Source organism: Thamnophis sirtalis, unplaced genomic scaffold, assembly GCF_051295495.1.
Source record: "Thamnophis sirtalis isolate CommonGarterSnake01/CBP01778 unplaced genomic scaffold, rThaSir2_p1.2 scaffold_14, whole genome shotgun sequence".
NCBI lineage: Eukaryota > Metazoa > Chordata > Lepidosauria > Squamata > Natricidae > Thamnophis > Thamnophis sirtalis.
The window spans coordinates 20,185,770-20,206,789 of NW_028261394.1; the positions used below are offsets into that span (position 1 = coordinate 20,185,770).

General features: G+C 49.2%; 1 protein-coding gene across 1 annotated transcript in view; it reads left to right on the forward strand.

Moving 5' to 3' along the window:
* PKD1 (polycystin 1, transient receptor potential channel interacting) overlaps nucleotides 1-21,020 on the forward strand; it is a 216,338-nt gene that overhangs the window by 111,961 nt on the left and 83,357 nt on the right. Inside the window, exons 16-19 of the mRNA XM_087729000.1 lie at nucleotides 3,109-3,255; nucleotides 13,573-13,716; nucleotides 16,569-16,857; nucleotides 18,564-18,780. Of these exons, the coding sequence (XP_087585126.1) occupies nucleotides 3,109-3,255; nucleotides 13,573-13,716; nucleotides 16,569-16,857; nucleotides 18,564-18,780 (797 nt within the window). The remainder of the gene's footprint in view (nucleotides 1-3,108; nucleotides 3,256-13,572; nucleotides 13,717-16,568; nucleotides 16,858-18,563; nucleotides 18,781-21,020) is intronic.

The window sequence follows — 21,020 nt, forward strand, 5'->3', positions numbered from 1 at the left end:
AATCACTGCACCACCTCAGCTCCCTGAGCACCTCCCCCTAGAGTCGGGAACGACAAGCACATATGTGTGAGGGGAACCTTTACCTTTAAGTCACCTAGAGTGGCCTCTTGGTAAGATGGGTGGCAGATCAATTTATCAAACAAACAAATAGATAAACAAATTTCTCCACCCATCTAAATGCTAAATGCAGGATCTGGCTTTTGCCACCAATCGCTTTGAAGTTTTAGGGCATGCGATTGGCTAACCTGTAATCCCTCACACTTCTGCGGTGACCTTGGCCGCAGATGGTGAAACATGTGGCACCTCAAGCTTGCCAATGGCTGAGTTGAGAACACCAAGCAACGTGAGTGTTGCCAATGGTCCCTGCTGCTCACTCCCAGCCTCTCCCCACACGCCCCTGGATTTGGTTTCACAGACAAAATGCTCTTTCTGTTCATGCGTTTCCGTTGGTTTTCAGTTGGAATCCAACTACTAGTAATGTAAAACTTTTAGCCTCCCCCCCCCTCTCTTAATACATTGGATATTTTGGAATTTAAATGTAGTTATTTATTTCTTCACATTTAATGACCAGGGTTCCTCTTGGAAGATGTCACTGTTAGCCCAGGGAGCAATCTCACATTTGCATCAGGGCCTCACTGGTCAGCCTGAGCTGCTCTGTAAATGCCCTGCTCATTTCCTAGGTAGGAAACTTTCCACTTGGTCTCCCAGAAAGACGTTTTTCTTAAGACCGAGAGAGAGAGCAAGCACTTTAATTTGTCCAGCTGCCTCTTCTATTCAATTGTGAGAGTTTTATTTACACAGGCAAGAAAAACCAAAAGTAAACATATAGACTGGACAAAACCAGGCTTAATAGCAGTAACTGTGAGAGGGATCCTGTTTTGGTCACCACACTATAATAAAAATGTTGAGACTCTAGAAAGAGGGCAGAGAAGAGCAACCAGGATGATGTGGGGATTGGAGACTAAAATATATAAAGAACAGTTGCAGGAACTGGGCACAGCTAGTCTAGTGAAGAGAAGGACCAGGGGAGACAGGGTAGCAGTCTTCCAATATTTGAGGGGCTGCTACAGAGAGGATGGGGGGGATGTCAAGCTATTTTCCCAAGCACCTGAAGGCCAGACAAGAAATAATGGATGGAACCTGATCAAGGAGAGATTCAACCTAGAAATAAGAAGAAATGTTCTGACAGTGAGAACAATCAACCCATGGAACAGAAGTTGCCTTTGGAAGTTGAGGGAGCTTCATCAATAGAGGCTTTCAAGAAGAGACTGGACTGCCATCTGTCAGAAATTGTATAGGGTCTGCTTGAGGGGGGGTTGGACTAGGTGACCTACAAGGTCCCTTCCAACTTTGTTAATCTAAATTTCTGACTGTTTGCTGTCTGGTTGGGTCATTCACAGCAGAGCAGAAGCATAAAATCTAAGACAAAGGCAAACAGAAGAAATTTGTTTAATTTTGCAGATTGGGGGGGGCGGGTTAAGAAAGGAGTGGGGATTTTGTTTTAAGAGAGCAAGAAAAGAGGAGCCTTCAAAACAGGAGTACAGAAAGTAGCAAACCTTGACTGAGAATATTTGATTGTGAATTAATTCAAGTGGCTTTTGAGATAGATTGGCACTCTTGATTAGGAGTGATTTAGATCATCCACTTCCTCTGCCTCCATTTTTCTTGCTGAGTTAAAACATAGTGTTAAATTATAGAACCACAGAATGTAAAAATTGGAAGATAGTCTTGGGATCATGGAACCCAACTCCTGCAGTTATCCTCACAATTGGCCATCCAACCTCATGAAACATTTTCTGAGAAATTGAGTCTACCGCTTCCTGTCCCACTGGTGAACAGCTTGTAGTTCTAGGACATTTTTCCCAGGGCCCAACCCAGTTCAACTTCCTTTTCATATAAACCCCTTTTTTCATATCCTGCTGTCTTCTGGAACACCTCTGAACATGACTCCTTCCAGATGTTCAAAAACAGCTGTTGGATGTTCCCATCTCTAGCCCTCACACACCCAATGCTTTTCATGGGTGCTGTACTCCAAGCTACTTACCATTTTGGTGGAGCTCCTCTGGACTACTATGGTCTATTTTATCAAAACATTTTAATTTAAATTTGTCTTCCTCAACTTGGTATAACCCAGATGGTTGCTTATAACCGATATGTTTTCATTTGCGGTTTGGGCTTCTTCCTTCGGGGCCGAGGGGAAACTTAGAGAATCTCTCATTTGTCCTTGATTTAAGGATGTGGCTAGTCCTTGTGTCCTTTCCATCTTCCCAACATTTGGAACTCAGCATCAAAGGCATGTAGGATAGAATTGTTTATTACTCTTACTGTACTAATCTCAAATACTGCAATGAAGATAGCTTTATCTTGGAAACTACTCAGCTACACCTGCAGAGATATTAGAAATAGGTATAGTGGGATACATTTGTGTGTTATTTTGTGGGAAAACACAGTGATGGAGAGGCTTGGTGATGTTGTAGCCTGCCAGTGGCCAGCTGAGCTGGCGGCAGACTCAGACAGTGAGGAGGTTGGGGAGGAACCTGGGCCAGTCCTGGAGTCTGGGAGGCTGGGGGAGGCTCTGAGGAGGGCTCTGTATCGGAGGCAGAGAGGGGCAAGAGCCGTCCGACAGTTATCAGCTGCCTTTGGAGTCAGAGATCAGTGGGGCAGAAGAACAGCTGGAACCTGTTCAAGATGCATGTATCCGCAGAGCTGCCCAGAAAAGGGAACAGTTAAGGAACAAGGGCCAACTCAGGAGTAAAGGCACAAGTGGAAAGGCCTCTCCCATAGGGAATAAAAGAGGAGCAAAAGGGGAGTAGAGTTTGCACGAGACAATATGTTTGTATAGTATTGATACGGCCTGGCAGATCTCCAAGCCTGATAAGGTCTGTGGTTGTAAACTCCCCCTTGAAAGACTGTTTGCTGGATGTGAATGAGAGGAATGCACATTCGCTTAATAAAAAGGGGTTTTATTGGGACAAGGAGTCTGCTTTGTGATTTAGTGAAGCCAAGATCAGAACAGGTTAAAGTTTACCTTGCATCTGGCTAGTTGGGACACAACAAACTCTCTCCAGATGTTCTGAGTTTCTCCTTTTTTATCGTCACACAAACTAGAATTCACCTGGTGCACATGGTCTCAACTTCAGTGCCACAGGAGGACTGGTCACCATCCCTCGGGCCATGCTGGAAGCAGATGTGGAATACACGTTTGACCTCACCATCTCGAAACCAGGCATGGATTCAGAAGCCACAAATCAAACCGTATGTATGAACAAGGCACTTTCCTCCTGCTTGTTCTGCCCTCCATGCAAACACTTTCCATGTTGCCAGAGCTGAACCTTTCAAAGCAGCATGAAAAGAAAAGATGGAGCTATTCCTTGGGGATCTTCCTCACAAGGAAAGTGCCACCTCCGGCACATCATTTTCCTCAAGAATGCTTCTGGACTTCACACAAGGCCCCAGTGGAACTTGTAAAAAAAACAACAACAAAGCATGTGGCTTTCTGCAAAGTAAGGTTCAGGGGGGAGGGTGTCCATCTGCCTAAAAAAAGAAAAGGAAAAAAGAGCAGTAAGTTAAGATAGGGAGGAAACTTCCTGGGGTGTATCAGAGCTGAAATGCTCTGAAGTCTGCTACTGGTTCGCTTTGCTACCAGTTGACTTCGGGCATGCGTGCTACTAGTTCATCCAAACCGGTGATAAAAAAAATGCTACTGGTTCAGGCAAACCAGTAGCTCCAATGATCAGCTGTGCGACAATTTCTAATCACACAGCACAGCTGATTGTCGCACATCTGATCATCGGAACTTTAAAAAATGCTACCGGTTTGGCTGAATTGGTAGCTCCAATAAGGAAATGAGACATTTTCTAACAGTGGGAACAATCAACCAACGGAACAGAAGTTGCCTTCGGAAGTTGTGGGAGCTTCATCCCTGGAGGCTTTCAAGAAGAGACTGGACTGCCATCTGTCAAAAATGGTGTAGGGTCTTCTGCTTGAGCGTGGGCGTGGACAAGATGACCTATAAGGTCCCTTCCAACTCTGTTAATCGGGCTCTGTGAACGATCTAGGATGGGAGGCCTTAGTGGGAGATGGGATGAGGCCTGACATAGTTCTGCCAACTCGAGAGATGGTCCTTTCCTGCACTTGAGCCTTAAAAATGTGCCCCCTGGGCCCACTTGGGGGAAGGAAGAAGGGGCTCCTGTCCATCTAGAAGATGTAAGTCTGCTTGTTGTGTCTTGTATCTCAGCAACAACCACTGAGGTGCTGGGCTGTTAGTTCTAGCTTTGCAAAAAAAATATCAGGAGAATCCAGTAGTTCTTTTTCTGATTGAAAACTTCTGCTCTGCAATAAAATATGAGTTGGAAAAAATGCTGCCAGATTTCTCCTGACTTTTGCTACCGTGCCTGAACAATAACTCTCCTCCTATAATATCCTTGGGTGAACCGAGACTGGGAGACTGTCAGCACCTTAAAATGGTCTCCTCTGATGCGTCTATGCACCCAGATGCCCCCAGAGAGCAAAGGAAGGGCTCTTCGGAGTCTCGGGGAGCTGGAGAACATGTTCAGCCTGTCCCCTCTGCTTGGATGCTGAAGCCCATGCTTCCCTTCTATTCCTCTTTGCAAAGAGGGGCTTCACCGTGGGATACATGGGGGGGAAGCTCTGGGTTCCTCACTTTGTCAGGTGTGTGTGACTTCAAGACTTCCTTTGTTTTTCTTCTCCTGCTGCTTGGGAGAAGTAGTGGGAGGGACAGCCCCACCCAGCTTTTTTTGAATCCGTGCCTTCTGGAGGACTGAACTGAATTGCTGGAAGCCAAAAAAACCTTCTGGTTTAGATCACCAGTTTCAAGGGCTGCTTAGCAATTAGAGAAGCAGCTTGTCTTCAAGTGAAAACCATAATTGCCTTGATTATTCTCTCTGTCCCTCTCTCTTTCTCTCTCTCTCTCTTTTTTTTTGCAAAGCGGAGGTTGGAAGGGAAGGCTGAGAAGAAGAAAAAAGATAATTCACATCAAATTGATAGTCTTTCAAGGACATTCCGTCCTATCTACTTTGCATTGAAGAATTCCAAACAAATGATCTGACTGGGAATTTGCAGGGCTGGAGGAACAAACGGGGTGGGGGTGGGGGAGAGGCATTTGGGTCTCTTCGGAGTTTGCCAGGCACAGAGCATCTCAGCGGCTCCTGCTGGAAGGGTGTGTGGACAGCTCTGATTTTGGGGGGGCTGAATGCCAGACTCAGGGAGGGATACCCCATAACCAGAGTGTCCAAAGAGACCAGCATCCTGAGTAGGGATTTTGAAACGTGATTTGAGCTGCCTTTTGGCTGCCTTTTCACACCGCTCAAATTCACTAAGCGCTCTTTAATCTACTGGGGTTGACTTTCCTAGCCAGTGTCCGTGGAGCAGTATAGGAAGACCTCCTCTTAACGTCCACAATTGAGCCCCGAATTTCTACTGCTCAGCAAGACATTTGCTAAGTGACCTTTGCCCCATTTTACGTCGTTTCTCGCAGCAGTTGTTAAGTGCAGTTGATAAATGGGTAACAAGGTTGTTAAGCAAATCTGGCTTCCGCGTTGATTTTGCTTGTCAGAAGGTGGCAAAGGCGAACACATGACCTTGGGACACTGCAACCATCGTAAATGTGAGTCAGTTGCCAATCATTTGGGTTGGGATAGTCTAAAGAAAAGAAGAAGTAGGGGCAACGTGATAGCAGTCTTCCAATATTTGTGGGGCTGTTACAAAGGAGAGGGGGGTCAAATTATTCTCCAAAGCCCCAGAGGGCAGGACAAGACACAATGGATGGAAACTAACCAAAGAGAGAAGCAACCTGGAATTAAGGAGACACTTCCTAACAGGGAGGACAATTAACTGGTGGAATAGAAGCTGTCTAGGAAGCCTGGTTTCTCCCACTCTATATGTGTGTTTTTGGTTTTTCTTATCTAAGTGTAAGACTTTACTCTTCTCTACCTTGAATTTCATTTTGCTCGATAGGGCCCAGTGTTCAAGTCTGTCAAGATCTTCTGGATCTTGAGCCTATCTTCTAGGACAGTGAGGGCTAAACTTTTTTGGCTCCCGTGCCAAAAGCGGGGGGAGTGCAGGGTTGTACGCGGGCGTGCCACACCCATAAAGCTATGTGCACATGACCACCCATTTCGTGCATGCGCACACGACCAGCAAAACACCCCGCCCCACTTTTGGCATGGTTTTTTGCCCTCCCCGGGCTTGAGAGGCTTTCTAGAAGCCCGGGGAGGGCAAAAAACGCCCCCCCAGGGGGGCTCTCCGGAGGCTTGAAAAATGGATCTACAGCAGGGGTGGGTTTCTCGCCCCGTTCCAACTGGTTCGGTTGGAACGAGGCCGGCGGCGTCCTCGCGCACATGTGCGGTGTCCTCGCGCATGTGTGCGGCATGCGCATGCACACGCGCGGCGCACACATGCGTACTAGCGTCTGTGCGATGCTCCAGCTGCTCCTGGAGGATCGCGCAGCCGCTGTATGCGTCCTGCGCATGCGTGGAAGCGCAGAATTCATCAAAACCGGGTAAGGAGCGGGCGCGGGCGCGCACGGGGGGGGGGGCTTCGCCGTTCCCGGAAGTTACTTACTTCCGGGTTCGGCGACCAACCGGTTCGCAGGGACCGCCGCGAACTGGTTGAAACCCAGCCCTGATCTACAGGGAACCCAAAGTTCGGGAATGGTGACTTCCGGTTTGTCTGTAGGGCCAATTTTCGACCTCCGGAGCCTTCAAGAGGCTTCCCTGAAGACTGGGGAGAGCGAAAAACATCCGAACGGACAAACTGGAAGTGACTTCCAGTGTGCTCGTAAGGCCAGTTTTTGCTCTCTGGGAAGCCTCCTGAAGGCTCCTAAAGGCTCCGGAGGGTGAAAAACGGACCTATGGGGAACTCAGAAGTTTGGGAATGGTGACTTCTGGGTTGTCCATAGGGCCAATTTTTGACCTCCATAGCCTTCAAGGATGCCTCCTGAAGGCTCCGTAGGGCGAAAAACAGTCCTACAAGCAAACCAGAAGTCCATTCTTAAACTTCCGGTTTGCACATAGGGCTGGTTTTTCACGCTTCGGAGGCTTCCTTGAAGCCTCCAGAGGGCAAAAAGCAGCCTCAAAAGCAGGCCGAAGTCAGCTGGCCAGGGCAATGCCTCGCGTGCCCTAACACATGGCTCCATGTGCCACCTGTGGCATGCATGCCATAGGTTCACCATCACAGTTCTAGGATGTTAGCTTAAGAAAACAGATTCTGAAAATCTCTTTTGGGGACAGAGGAGGCCTTTGAGCAGGGCCTCCTCAGGCCAGCATCTTCACCAACCTTTTCTCCTGTGTGCTGCTTGGGGAATCCAATCATGGGTTAACTTTGTTCATTAGCCTAGAGACTGAGTATGTAAATCTTGACCACGCCTCCTCTGACTGGACTGGCTCAGTTTTTTTACTCAGTCCAGCCTAACGAGACGCATCTCAATTTTCTCTCTAGACTCATTGACAAATTTAACTTTCTAATTGGATTCAGCAGTTGCACATTGCAGTTTAAATGGATCTATTCCTTTCAGAGGTGGAGGCGGCAGTTTGTTGCCAGCCCAGACCCTCCCAGCCATCGGATACCTTGCCTGAGATTGGGGGTCGCTTGGTCGGTTGGCTCGTCAAGCCGGGACAGTGGTGGCATTTCCACAGGCGGAATTCGGGTTTTTCCCCCCTCGCTGGCTGTTTGTGCGCGTCCTGGGCTGGTGCACCGCTCTGCGCTGTTTCACGCCGGGAGCAACCCACTTATGCAGCGCAGTTCACCCAGGCTTCCGCTCCTTTCTCTCCAGAGTTTCCCTTGGATGGAGCTGCGGCGGGCTGCGCCACGAGTCTCGTGGCTTGCAGGATTCCCGGGCGGTCTGTCGGTCCTTGCCGGTTTGAAATTCGCGCCCTCCAGGGCGGTCGCCATTTTGGACCGGGCTCTGCGCACGCGCAGGAATTGCCCGGAGGAGGCGGGGTGCGTAATTTGCGCCCAGGCATTGGCGCCACCCCGACGGCCTCCTCTTTCCCTCACTTGCGACTTGCTGAGACAGTGAGGAGGTTGTCTCTGTGCAGTTGCTGTTCTCACGTGGCGCCTTGTGCGATGGAGCATTTTCTCGGCGTTATTCCCTACACGAGGTTGAGCCTTTCCAAATATCTCTTCTATTTTACAAGGGCAGACCAATCGGTGCCCAGAGGTACTGTAGAGCCCATTTCTGAGCCCCGTTCCCCCTGGCGAGGGGGGGGCTAGTCCTAGGCCCGGCAGGGCCGCTACTAGGGCTTCCAGCCATAGGCCTCGGGCCTCCTCCGCCGTTAGGGATAAATCCCAAAAACGCAAGGACAAATCTAAGGCGCCATCTAAGGCCTCTGGAGCGCCCAGCAATTCACCCCCGGTGCTGCTTCTGCAGCGTGCTTCCCCGGTGCGCCCTACAGAGCAGGGTTGGTTTCCCGATGTTCAATTGCCCAGGGCTCCCATTTCCACGGAGTGGGGTTTGAGGCCCCAATCTCCTTCCCCCTTTTCGGAGCTAGGTGTGGCTTCGGCCCGTTCGCCCCCGTGTGCAGGGCCTTCTGCTACGTTCACCCCCACTGCTGCAGGCCTCAGGCCTATGGAAGGCCAGGATTTGGGCCTTCATCCTGACTTGTACCAAATGATATCTGCAGCTATTTCTAGGGGGGTGGATGCGGAGCTGCATCGCAGGGCCCAGGTTCCTAGGGCCACTGTGGCCCAGACTGGCTCTGATCCCCAGGCAGTGCAAGGGGATTCGTCTATTCTTCAGACAGACCCTCCTTCGCCTCTACCCTCAGTCTATAGCGAGGAGTCGGCCTTAGTGGAGGAAGGTGAGGTTATCGACAGGGAGTTCTCTGATGATGAAGGGCTACCCCTGGATCAGCCTACTGCCCCTGGATTGTTCCGGCACTCTCTATTTAAATCATTACTGTAAAAGGCCAAGACCACCATCCACATGGGGGAGGCAGCCTCTAAGGATAGCACAGTTGTGGGGCTGGATGCCACTGAGCGCCCCTTCGCTGAGCAAGTGGCCTTGCAGGATGTTATTCCCTCTCCCAAACTCTTTCTAGATCTGATTCAAAAGCAGTGGGATCAACTGACCGCGGTTAACCCACCCAGCAATGGGGATAGGAAAGTGTACACTTCTACTCCAGAATTGGAAGGCCTTCTCCAATTCCCCACTGTAGATGCCCCTATTGCTGCCCTCACCTCTCCACATTAATTCCATCAGAAATTTCGGAGAGTTTGAAGGCAGAGACCGTAAAGCCGAGACAGTCATTCGCAAGACCCATCAGGCTGCGGCCTGGGCCCTGCGCTCGGCTACCACGGCTTCCTTCTTTAATAGGACCTCATTGGTCTGGCTTAAGCAATTGCAGAGTAGGCTTGCCCCGGAGGAAATGCGCCTTCACCAGGATATTACCAAATTGATGGCAGCCTTGGAATTTTCCGCGAACACCACTCTTAACGCAGCTAAATTCGCTTCTCGGGCTATGGTCTCTAACGTGGCATCCCGGCGTTTGCTGTGGCTCCGCCATTGACAAGCTGATGTCAAATCCAAGTGGCGCCTTGCGTCCACGCCCTTCAAGGGTGGAGCCTTGTTTGGGTCCGTTCTAGACCCCATCCTCATTGAGACCAGGGATAAGCGTAAGGTTCTCCCTTCCACCAGTGGCCGTGTCAATAGGAGACAACAGCCTTATAATAGGCGTCAGCCCTTTTGGGCCGGGGATTCCGGATTCGCCCCTGCTCCCTATGTTCCCAACTACAACAGGGGTTTCTCCCAGTCCCAGGATCGTGGCCAGGATCGCGTGGGCGCCAGGGATAGGGGTCACCAGCAGACTCAGACGCAGTCCCAGGCTAGGAGGCCCTTTCATGGAGCTGGAAACCGGTCCTTTCGAAGGTATCAGTGACTCACAAGGGGAAGAACCCATTGGGGGGTGTCTCCTGGCCTTCGCTCATCAGTGGGCGGAGATCACGTCCGACGTCTGGGCCCTTCAAGTCGTGAAGCTGGGCCTCACTCTAGAATTTCTCTCCATTCCCCCGAGGCGGTTCATCAAGTGCCCCGTACCCAGGTGCCCGACGAAAAGGCGCCTCATGGACGCCGAAATACATCACCTTCTCACCATCAGGGCGGTAGAACAGGTGCCAAAGGGTCAGGAAGGCCTAGGATTCTAGTCCATCTTGTTCCTGGTGCCCAAGAACTCGGGGGGATGGCGAGCCATCCTAGATTTGAAAAGGCTCAATCAGTACATCAAATACCAAAAATTCAAAATGCAATCTCTCAAAAGCATACTGGCCTCCATCCGCCAAGGTGACATGATGACATCAGTCGACATCAAGGAGGCGTACCTCCACGTGCCCATCCATCCGGCACACCGGCACTTCCTGCGCTTCCAGTTCAATGGCCGACACTTTCAATACTGGGCCTTGCCCTTCGGTCTGTCATCGGTCCCGCGCACGTTCACAAAACTTCTGGCAGTCGTAGCGGCGTCACTTCGCTTGGTCCCAATACGAGTGAATTGTTATTTGGACGACATCTTGGTCCTGTCCTCATCTCGGAACCAGGCCTTATGAGATCTGCAGGTCACGATGGACTCGCTGCGCAGTCACGGTTTTGTTCTCAACCTCCCCAAGAGTCACTTGCAGCCAACCACATCGCTGCTTCATCTGGGGACCATCATAAATTCAGTGTCATGCGAAGTCTTCCTATCTCCGGAAAGGCGACAAAGCACCCAGCGCCTGACAAATCAGGTTCTATCTCCGAGACTCTTGCTGTTGGCAACGCTGTCCAAATTACTGGGAAAGATGATTTCGTGTATCAACGTGGTTCCCTGGGCCAGGTTCCATGCACGCCTACTTCAATGGTTCCTGCTGCCCTTCCAGAGGGCGCACACCAGCCATTCCCATACCAAGGTTCGGCTCCCACTCAAGCTTCTCAGGTCTCTTCGATGGTGGACGTCCTCCAAGCTCCTCCGAGGGTGCCCCTTCAAGGAACCGGACCGCATCCAAATTACAATGGATGCCAGCCTATTTGGAGGCCCATGCCCTCGACCGAGTAGCTCAAGGGCGCTGGTCGAGTCAGGAACTGTCAAACAGCATAAATTGGCTGGAGCTACGTGCCATCTGCCTAGCCCTTCTGGAGTTTCGGGGCATTGTGTCATACAGCCATGTGTTGGTATTGACCGACAACGTCGCCTCCAAGGCCCATGTCAACCACCAAGGGGGCACCCACTCAAAGGCCCTGATGCTGGAGGCGGAAAATTTGCATCACTGGGCGGAGGCCAGGCTATTGTCAATCCGGGCGGAACACATCTCGGGTGTGGCCAACACACAGGCGGACTGGCTGAGCAGAGCCACCGTGGATCAAGCGGAGAGGCAACTCCATCCCGACCTCTTCCGGGAACTCTCTCGCTGGTTCGGCTGTCCCGAGGTGGATCTGTTTGTGCAACCACACAACACGCAACTTCCGAGGTTTTACGCCAGATACCAGACTCCCGGTGCGGAGAGGGTGGATGCTCTACGCAGCCCATGGCTGGCCGGCCTCCTTTACGCATTTCCCCCTCTACCGATTCTTCCATTGGTCATCCAGAAGATCTTGATGGAGCAGGCGGAGGTGCTTTTGATTGCCCCGATGTGGTCCAGACGACCCTGGTACGCAGACCTCGTTCACCTGTCGGTTTCACGTCTGTGGAGGATTCCGGACGACCAGATCCAGCTCAACCAGGGGGCTCTCATCCACCCGAACCCACCCCCAGCTCCTGCAGTTAGCCGTGTGGCACATGAGCAGGCTATTCTGACCAACCTACACTATTCAAGTCAAGTTATTGACACTATCCAGGCGGCCCGACGACCATCCACTACATGTATCTACGAGGCCACCTGGCAATCCTTCTGTAGGTGGTGCCACCGCGCCAGGGCCGAGCCCACCACAGCTTTGGTGCCGCAAGTCTTAGACTTCTTGCAGTCGGGACTTAATAAGGACCTAGCGCCCAACACACTCCGTCGCCAAGTCACAGCATTATCCACGGTGGTTGGAGACAGTCAGGGCCGTTCCTTGTCCCAGCATTCACGGGTCAAGGCCTTCCTGAAGGGTGCGACGAATTTGAGGCCTCCAACGGTGCACCATTATCCTGCCTGGGTCTTGACCTTGGTGCTCAGAGCACTCATGTCTGCTCCATTCGAGCCCATCCACTCCATCAGCCTTCGGCTGCTGACGCTTAAGACGGTGTTCCTAGTGGCCATTACATCGGCCAGGAGGGTGTCAGAGTTGGCAGCGCTATCTGTTCGTGCAGATCTCTGCATATTTCATCCCAACAGAGTGGTGCTCCATTTGGACCCTGTCTTCCTCCCGAAGGTCAACACGTTGTTCCACAGGGCTCAGGAGCTCGTCCTTCCGGATTTTTGCCCGCATCCTTCCCATCCTCAGGAGCGCCAGTGGCATCACTTGGATGTTCGTAGAACCCTCCGACGTTATGTGAAACGCACGGCGTTGTTCCGGAGGTCAGAGGCACTGTTCGTTTCATTCCAGCCATCATCCATGGGACAGAAGGTGTCCTCCCACACCATCAGCCGGTGGCTGAAGACGTGCATTGTGTTGGCATACGACAGCCACTCCCGACCGGTTCCCAGACATATAACTCCCCATTCTACCAGGAGTGCGGCCACCACGGTGGCCTGGGCTATGCAAGCCTCAGTAGAAGAGATTTGCAGGGCAGCTACTTGGTCGTCGCCCTCGCCATTTATTAGACATTACAAGGTTGACGTTTATGCCTCGGCTGAGGCTTCCTTTGGGCGGAGAGTGCTGCAACGGGTTCTTCTGCGGAGGATCCTGACCAGCCTAGTTCCCGCCCTGGGACTTAATTGCTTTGGCATGTCCCATGATTGGATTCCCCAAGCAGCACACAGGAGAACGACCGTTGACTTACCTGAACGGTCCTTCTATGTGTGCTGCAAGGGGAATCCAAACCCGCCCGCAGTTTCGGCTGGCCAGGGCTCCACCTTGACTATGACTCTGTGACGTTCCTTGCCTTTTCCCCTGACTGGACAATTCTGGACGTGACTTTGAGTACTGGATGTGACTTTGAGTATTTGTTTGGCCACGGCCATGAGTGACATTGACATGCATCTTTCTCGGCTGACTTCATGCAAAACTGAGCCAGTCCAGTCAGAGGAGGCGTGGTCAAAATTTACATAGTCTCTAGGCTAATGGACAAAGTTAACCCATGATTGGATTCCCCTCGCAGCACACATAGAAGGACCGTTCAGGTAAGTCAACGGTTGACTTCCATGAGCGGGTTTGGGGGTGAAATCCACAGAGCCCCAAATGTTACCGTTAAGAGTTTGGTGCTTGGCTCTCTCTTCTACCTTTGACCAGAAAGGAACCAGAATAAAAGATACGGGTTCTTAAGAAGAAATAAGGGCACAGAAGAATGAAAGGAAGTGCGAGGAGGCGCCCTAGCATTGTGTGCTATTCAATTTGTCTGCTTGTGTGTTTCTTGGCACCCCACAGACATTGTCTTCTCCTCGCAGCAGGAGGATCTGAGGAGGAGCCCTCTGAGCGTTTTCTCTGCTCTCTCTCTCTCCAAGGTCTTGCTAAAGAAAGGGACGGTCCCCATCGTGTCCCTGGAGTGCGTCTCCTGCAAGGCGCAGTCTGTCTACGAAGTCAGCCGGAGCTCCTACGTGTATTTGGAGGGGACCTGCTTGAACTGCCAGAACAATTCCAACCAGGGGGTAAGGCTGCGGCTTGCGAGATGGAGTCGTCCTGCTCCAGAAGGCACTTCTTTGGCATTACTGGACCATTTCAGGGGTCGTCTTCTTCTTCTTCTTCTTCTTCTTCTTCTTCTTCTTCTTCTTCTTCTTCTTCTTCTTCTTCTTCTTCTTCTTCTTCTTCTTCTTCTTCTTCTTTTTCCTCTTCCTCTTCCTCTTCCTCTTCCTCCTCTTCTTCTTCTTCCTCCTCCTCCTCCTCTTCCTCCTCCTCCTCTTCTTCTTCTTCTTCTTCCTCCTCCTCCTCTTCCTCCTCCTCCTCCTCCTCCTCCTCCTCCTCCTCCTCCTCCTCCTCCTCCTCCTCTTCTTCTTCTTCTTCTTCTTCTTCTTCTTCTTCTTCTTCTTCTTCTTCTTCTTCTTTAGAATAACAGAATTGGAAGGGACCTTGTAGGTCATGTAGTCCAACCCCCTGCTCAAGCAGCAGATCCTGTACCATTTTTGACAGCAAATATAGGAGTGTCCTTTAAAGGCCCTTTTAACAACTTAGCTCACAGCAAGACATCTTCTTATCCATCCCTCGATGTTGCAGTCTAGACTTCTTCGCAATGTTGTTGGCAGTCCTCCACAACATTTTGTGAAAGACGGGCTTGCCAAGTGTCTCCAACACCTCCAGGCTTCAGCAATACCACCAGCTCTGCTGCCACGTTGCTTTGCCACCGAAGAGCTAGTCAGTGTGCCAGCTCTTCCTTTGTGGCCTGCAGTTGTTTTTCATTTTTTGGTGTGGTCCTTTCCCCTCTACAAGTTGTGAGGCCCGTTTTTTTGGGCATCATCAAAGAAGAACCATACTGGGCTACGTAGGTATAGAAATAAGGATGATTTTCTCTTGAGGTTCAAAGAAGCAATAAATGACATAAGGGCCTTCCGAATGATAGTGATTTGGCCAAGGACAACACACACACCACAAACACACCCCTACACAAAATACAGATACAAATCCAGTGGTGGGAGTCAATCGGTGCAACAACCAGTTTGCTGAGCACATGCTTTGCGCACGTGCACTCCATTGGAAAACAGCTCTAAAACTTACCTTTTCCTGCAGCACCGGGGATTAAAACCGCTCTGCCGTGCCTATCAGCTATGCTTCAAACAAAGGAAATATAGGACAGACTAGCGCAGGGGCGGGTGGGCAGGGCCAACTGATTGCCAGTACTACCGTTTTCACATGAACTGGTCTGAACTGGCTGAATCCCACCCCTGTACAAATCCCAGGGCCAAGAAACTAGGGGCATTCTTTTTCTTTTGCATGTTCTCCTAAAAGTCTTTGCTGGGAGCTCTGTGGGAGGAGTCTCCAACCTTGGCCACTTTAAGACTTGTGGCCTTCAAATTTGCACCCCTCGCCTCGGGGTCTTTCCATCCATCACTCACCTAGTGCCCAGCGGGAATGGTCCAGCAGGCTTGGGCTGTTTCCTCCTCTGTCTCATGAACCTCGGCCTTGCCCCTTGCATCTCCTTGAAGGTGAACTGCCAGCGTGGAACTGCCAGCTTCAAGGGATTCAGCGGAATCCAGCTGGAACTTTTTCATTAGCGGTTTCAGCCACGTTTCCTGTTCTTCCCGCTCGCCTAATGAGGTTTATCTGTGAGATCAGCTCTTGTCCTTCCACAGATCATTTTTCTTCTCCCCATCGCCCTGATATTCTGGCTGCCTTTTCAAGTTAAAAAATGCACTATGGTCAGGAAAAAAAAAACATAAGGAAAACATTGAGTGGAAGCGCCTGTCGGTCCCGCAGCCCCCTCCCCCCCCCAATTTGAAGGAGGGTGTGAAGACGTGAGCAGAATTTGAGCTTATGTTTAAACCTGCAGCATATTTTGAACGCCAATAATTTCTGCAGTCGGAGGCAGCGTTGTGCTTTTTCCTCTCAGCCGGCTGCTCCATTTTGAGATTTATGTCATTTTCCAGCTGGATAAAGTCTTTAAGTTTATTATTTCAAAAATCCGGGAGTCTGAGAAAATGCACGCCAGTTATCTCAGCAATCCCATTATTGTGGTTCCCACAATCTCCCTTGCATTTGTGTAATGTTGCCATTATACCGTGTGGTTTGCAGTCCCGTCCTGTATTTAATTTGAAAATCAGTGGTACCTGGTAAAAAAAAAATCTATATCTCCTTGTCAGGTTTCCTGGGCCTTTTCTTCTGAAACCATACATTGGAAGGTGAGGTAATGCAAGAAATTTGAAGTGTGTCAGGGTCCCAAGTAAGACCCCCCCAAGGAAAGAATACTCCAAGGCTTGAGCTTCCACAAAATTCTATTTTATTAGAGGTGTCCTATTGGCACATCTGGGAAAACCCGAATCTGAAAGGCTCCATGTTTTCCCCATCCAAATGAAAGTTCAATTCCCTGTCCAGCACCCACATATCCGTCACATGGTCCAATCAGGCACCGTCCAACACCGGAGATGCCTCCCAGTCACCTCATTGCAGCTGCAGGGCAAGATGGCCTTGACTCTCTGAGAAAGGAATGTTATTATGACTATATATCATCCATACTCCATATAATCCCTCCTCCCATTTTCCCACAGTAGAAAATGTGGCAGGCCTGAAGTCCCAAAGGTAAAAGATGGCCTCCAGATCTGACAAAGTGGATCACATCTGATTTTAGAGAAGATCTCCTGTCAAGCGATTTGATCTTCTCCCGGTTTTCCTTGGATCAAATGCCTGGGAATGGGGCTGAAATGTCAGCCCCAAATTTGGCCAGAGACTGAAAATGGACCCTCCTCCTTTTATCAAAATATAGAGGGATAATACTTTAAACTGCAGTTAGTTTTTTTTTTTTTTACAAAATGTAAATCTTGGGGATCTCCCCCCCCCTTCTTTTTTTTTTAAGACTAAGCCGAGATGGACAGCCCAGAGCTTCAAAAATGAATCTCTGCTTCTGAACAAGAGATCGACCTCCACGGGGGATGGCGAGATGAGCCTCGTCTTGCGTCCGTGGGCTCTGAAGGATGGGGAGGGGTACACTTTCACTCTCTACATCACAGACCTGGCCACTGGGGAAGAAGGCTATGCCTCCATTGACCTGTTTCCCAACCAGCCTCCCTTCGGGGGATCGTGCCAGCTTTCGCCTGCAAATCCTGTCCAAGCATTGGCTACCAAGATACACTTTGAATGTGCAGGTAAGAATGTGGAACATCTGTGTCCCATGGGGATGTAGGAGATGACTAGGTTGAGCCTGAGGGAGGAGTCAAACACGTCATCAGTCATGAGTCCCTTTGCACCCACAAGAGACCTAACTCCACCTCACCTTGAATGCCTTCTTAATTCCCACTCATTTTCCTTGACTGTTAGTAGCTCAGATTCTTGTAGAGTACTTATGTTTGCAATAAGTCTTTATACTCATTTGAACTTCCTGAATCTCCTGATTTCCTTGGCCCATGACAGAGCTGGACTCAAAGAACAACAGTGACCTTTATGGCTGATTGGGGTTTGCAACTAGACCTGCATAACCTATTCTTAATCCATTCAAATCCTCATTGGTTATGGAGCAGCCAGACAGGAGAAAGTGTCTCCTGAGGGTCAGGGGTCTCCAATTACCGTACCCCAGTCCACTACCAGGCCGTGTCCTGTTCAGAAGCAGGCCATGCAAGCAGCTAGTGCATGCAACTCCACTCACATGAGCAGCAGAATCAGAATCAGAATAGAGCTGGAAGGAGGTCTTCCAGTCCAGCCCTCTGCTCAAGCAGGAGACCCAGGAGTGAAATCCTCCTGGTTCAGCCAAACCTGTAGGGACGATTGTCCTTGATTCTACGACCCAATAGTAAAAAACAAAAGCTTCCGAGGATTGCGTGGCTTACTTTGAGCCGCGCAATCGTCAGAAGCTTTCCCTCCGCTTTTTAAAGCATTTTCCCCTGCTGGTTCAGGCGAATAGGCAGGGAAAAAATGGTTTAAAAAGTGGTGGAGGGGGGTGCTGCGAAAGAGAGAGAGAAAGAAAGAGGGAGGGAGGGAAAAAGGAGAGGGAGGAAGGACCACAAACCTAGCACTAGAGGCAGCTACAGAGGATACCTTGAAAGAGCACAGCAATCCAGGGCTGGAAGGGACCTGGCGGTCATCTAGTCCAACCCCCTGCTCCAGCCGGACATAGTTAAAGTGAGTTTCTATCTTTTGACCCCTCAGTCACATGGCTAAAAAGCCACGCCCACCAAGCCACGCCCACAGAACTGGTAGGAAAAAAAATTAGATTTCACCACCGAGGAGGTCCTATACCATTTCAAACAAGTGACCGTCCAGTCTCTTCTTAAAAACTTCCAGTGATGGAGAGCCCACAATTTCTGGAGGCAACTTCTGTTCCACTGGTTAATTGTCCTCACTGTTAATTCCAGGTTGCTTCTTCCTTTGGTTAGTTTCCAACAATTGTTTCTTGTCCTGCCCTCTGGGACTTTGGAGAATAGCTTGACCCCCTCTTCTCTGTGGCAGTCCTTCAAATACTGGAATCCTGCTATCAAGGCTTTCTCGAAACTGGCCAAACCCAAATCATGCAACCGTTCTTCATATGTTTTTGTCTCCAGGCCTTTGATCATCTACGTTGCTCTTCTTTGTACTCCCCCCCCAACCAAGTCTCAACTTCTTTTTTGTAACATGGCGACCAAAACTGGATGCAGTATTCCAGGTGTGGCCTTACATGTGCAAAGCTCCCCTTGTGCATGTTGCGGGCACATGTGCCTGCTGCTCACACAGATAGAGCTATGCGCACAAATGTGTGAGTGTCTGTCACTCACATGGAACCATCCCCTTCCCCCTCCCCCACTGCATGGGGCCGCCAAGCCAGAAAGGTTGGGGGCGGCTGCTGTCAGCCTTTCTCATAACATGCCCTGTTTGGTTGCAGGCTGGAGAGATTCGGTGGGAGAAGACCCCCCCTTGGTGTACATCCTCATGGCTACCCGTTGCCGCCCTGGCCACTGTGATGAATTCTTGGTGTACAAAGGAAGCCACCCTGCCCACGCGGCCTTCCTGCCCCCCGGATTCCGAGCGCATGGCTCCCGCCTGTCCGTCTCGGTGCTTGTACAGGATCAGCTGGGAGCAACAGTGGTGGCCATAAAAAGGTACCTTTTCTTTCCCTTTTTCAAAACCAAAAAGGAGCAGGCGTGGATGAATGCCACTTGGTGCCGTAAACTCTCATCGGAATTTTGTAAAAGCCAGTAAATCCTCATCTTTGCTCCCTCGCTGCTGTTTTGAAAATCAGTCCAGATGTGTGTGAATCGCACAGTGGGCCACAACTGTAGTTTTTGAGAGGAGAGGGTGACATCTCAAGCAAGGTCTTCATTTGCATATTCCCCTCACCTCGGAGAAGGAACTCTAGTAAGGCCTTTGCATCACTGGCAAATGATTGAGGAAATCACAGCAGCATTTTATAGCAGGGTTGGGGGCTGCATTCAGCCCTCGGGTCAGGGGGCTCCCTCTCCCTTCTGCCCTGCCCCACTGCAAGGCAAGAAAGGCCTTCAGGGGTTCTCTCCTGGGCCCACATATTCTGGCCCACGATTGGCAGAATCATACCCTGAAAAGTCTGCAAGGGGCGTGAGAAATATGGGACAAAGGACTTTTGGGCAGGATTCGTTTCCCGTTCAGTTTGGTCTTGAAAACTCAACCTGGGAATGCAGGTAAATGTGGCTTTTGATGGCCTCGTGGACAGACCTATTTAGGCTTTCTGGCAAAAATCTGGAGTGAGGGAGTGGGGAGTTCCTACAGCCCTAGAATTTCCTGGTGGCCTCCCATCCAACTACTTCTAAAAGTGCACGCATATTTATTTTCATCTTCCGGTAGTTTAAAATCTTTGAAGAATAAAATGAAAGACAACATAAAAGGAAAATAGAAGAAAATGAGATAAGGCGGGGCTTAGCAGTGAGAAGACGGATTTTCAGGCTATTCCTGAAATTCCTCTATTCCGAAGGAATTGGACGGTTCATTTTTGAACCCAAGTTGTCCTGGAGAGACAGTGAAAGGTTGGAGGAGATCCAGTGACCCCAGAGACGTTCGCAAAGTTTTGTTTATGTAACAAAATAAAAAAAAATTAATAAAAAAAATATGAGATAAGATTCTGTGTCTGGAAAATAACAAACTAATAAGTAAAGAATTTACAATTGTTACCAAATTTAGAATTCCTTATCTCATTGGTTAGGTAATTAATTGAATATATAAAACTAAAATCGTCATAACATCTTGAAAAGTGACTGTAATCACTTACAAAATTCTAAACTGTTGTAATTGATGTGATGATGTGATATGATGTGAATGTTGCCATATTTATCTAAGAAATAGGCACGTTCTTATAAAAGAAAAAATGTGAAAAACAATCAGTAAAAGCAATATTAAGTTCCACATTCCTTCTTGTTATACTCAACTTGTATTATATCAAAGTATATATAAATATTAGTTTCTGGTTATTTCCTTTATATCAACTATTTCCCCTTTAAAAACATATTTCTAAGAATCTAACTTTCCTTACCTTGTGTTGCCGGGAGAGAAGCCAATCTTGCTTAAATTCAGCCCAGCTTCTGTTCTGGATAAATACAATAGAGTATTGTGAATTTTGCCACCCCTGCATATTCCCTAACTTCTGTTTCCAGTCTGATTCTGTCAGCAAAGTATCTCTTTTCCAACATTGGGCCAAAATTGTCCTTGCAGCTATCAGCATAATTCTTAATAAACTGTGACATTTTTATTTATTTGTTTTGGAAAGGTTCCTAATAGAAGAAAAAGAGAAGCTTCAAGTCAAATTTTGTTTTTTAATTTTTTTCTGAATAATGCTGCCTATTCCTTTCCAGTGCTTTTGATTTTTTAATATAACCAACACATGTGATAAGATGTCCTTTCTATATAAGCATATATTTGAAATGTTTCAGCAGTTCCAGATGCTTTCTTTTAAATAGAGGCAAACTAGCATGTAATTTGCAAGTTACAATGCTAATCATGAGGATTCGGATGCTTGCGTCTAATGCCTGCTGAAATCTCAGAAACCTGGATAGGGTTAAGGTTTACCATGATGATAAAATTTCCAGAGTCTGAGATTAGAAAAAGTATTCCATTTCTTTTTCTTCCACTTAAGTAAGAGTAAATTATGCCTAGCATAAGAGACAGGGCAAATGTGCTTTGTCAGCATAACTTACACCAGCTGAGAAATGCTGCATTCTTTGTTGCGATGCTTGCATTATCTTGGTGCCTTTCTTTTTCCTCAATGCAGGCTCTGTGAAGTCCTAACCACAGCTGGGCAGCTCTGGCAGAGGTCTACGACAGGGATGTCAAACTCAATTTCATTGAGGGCCGCATCAGGGTTGTGTTTGACCTT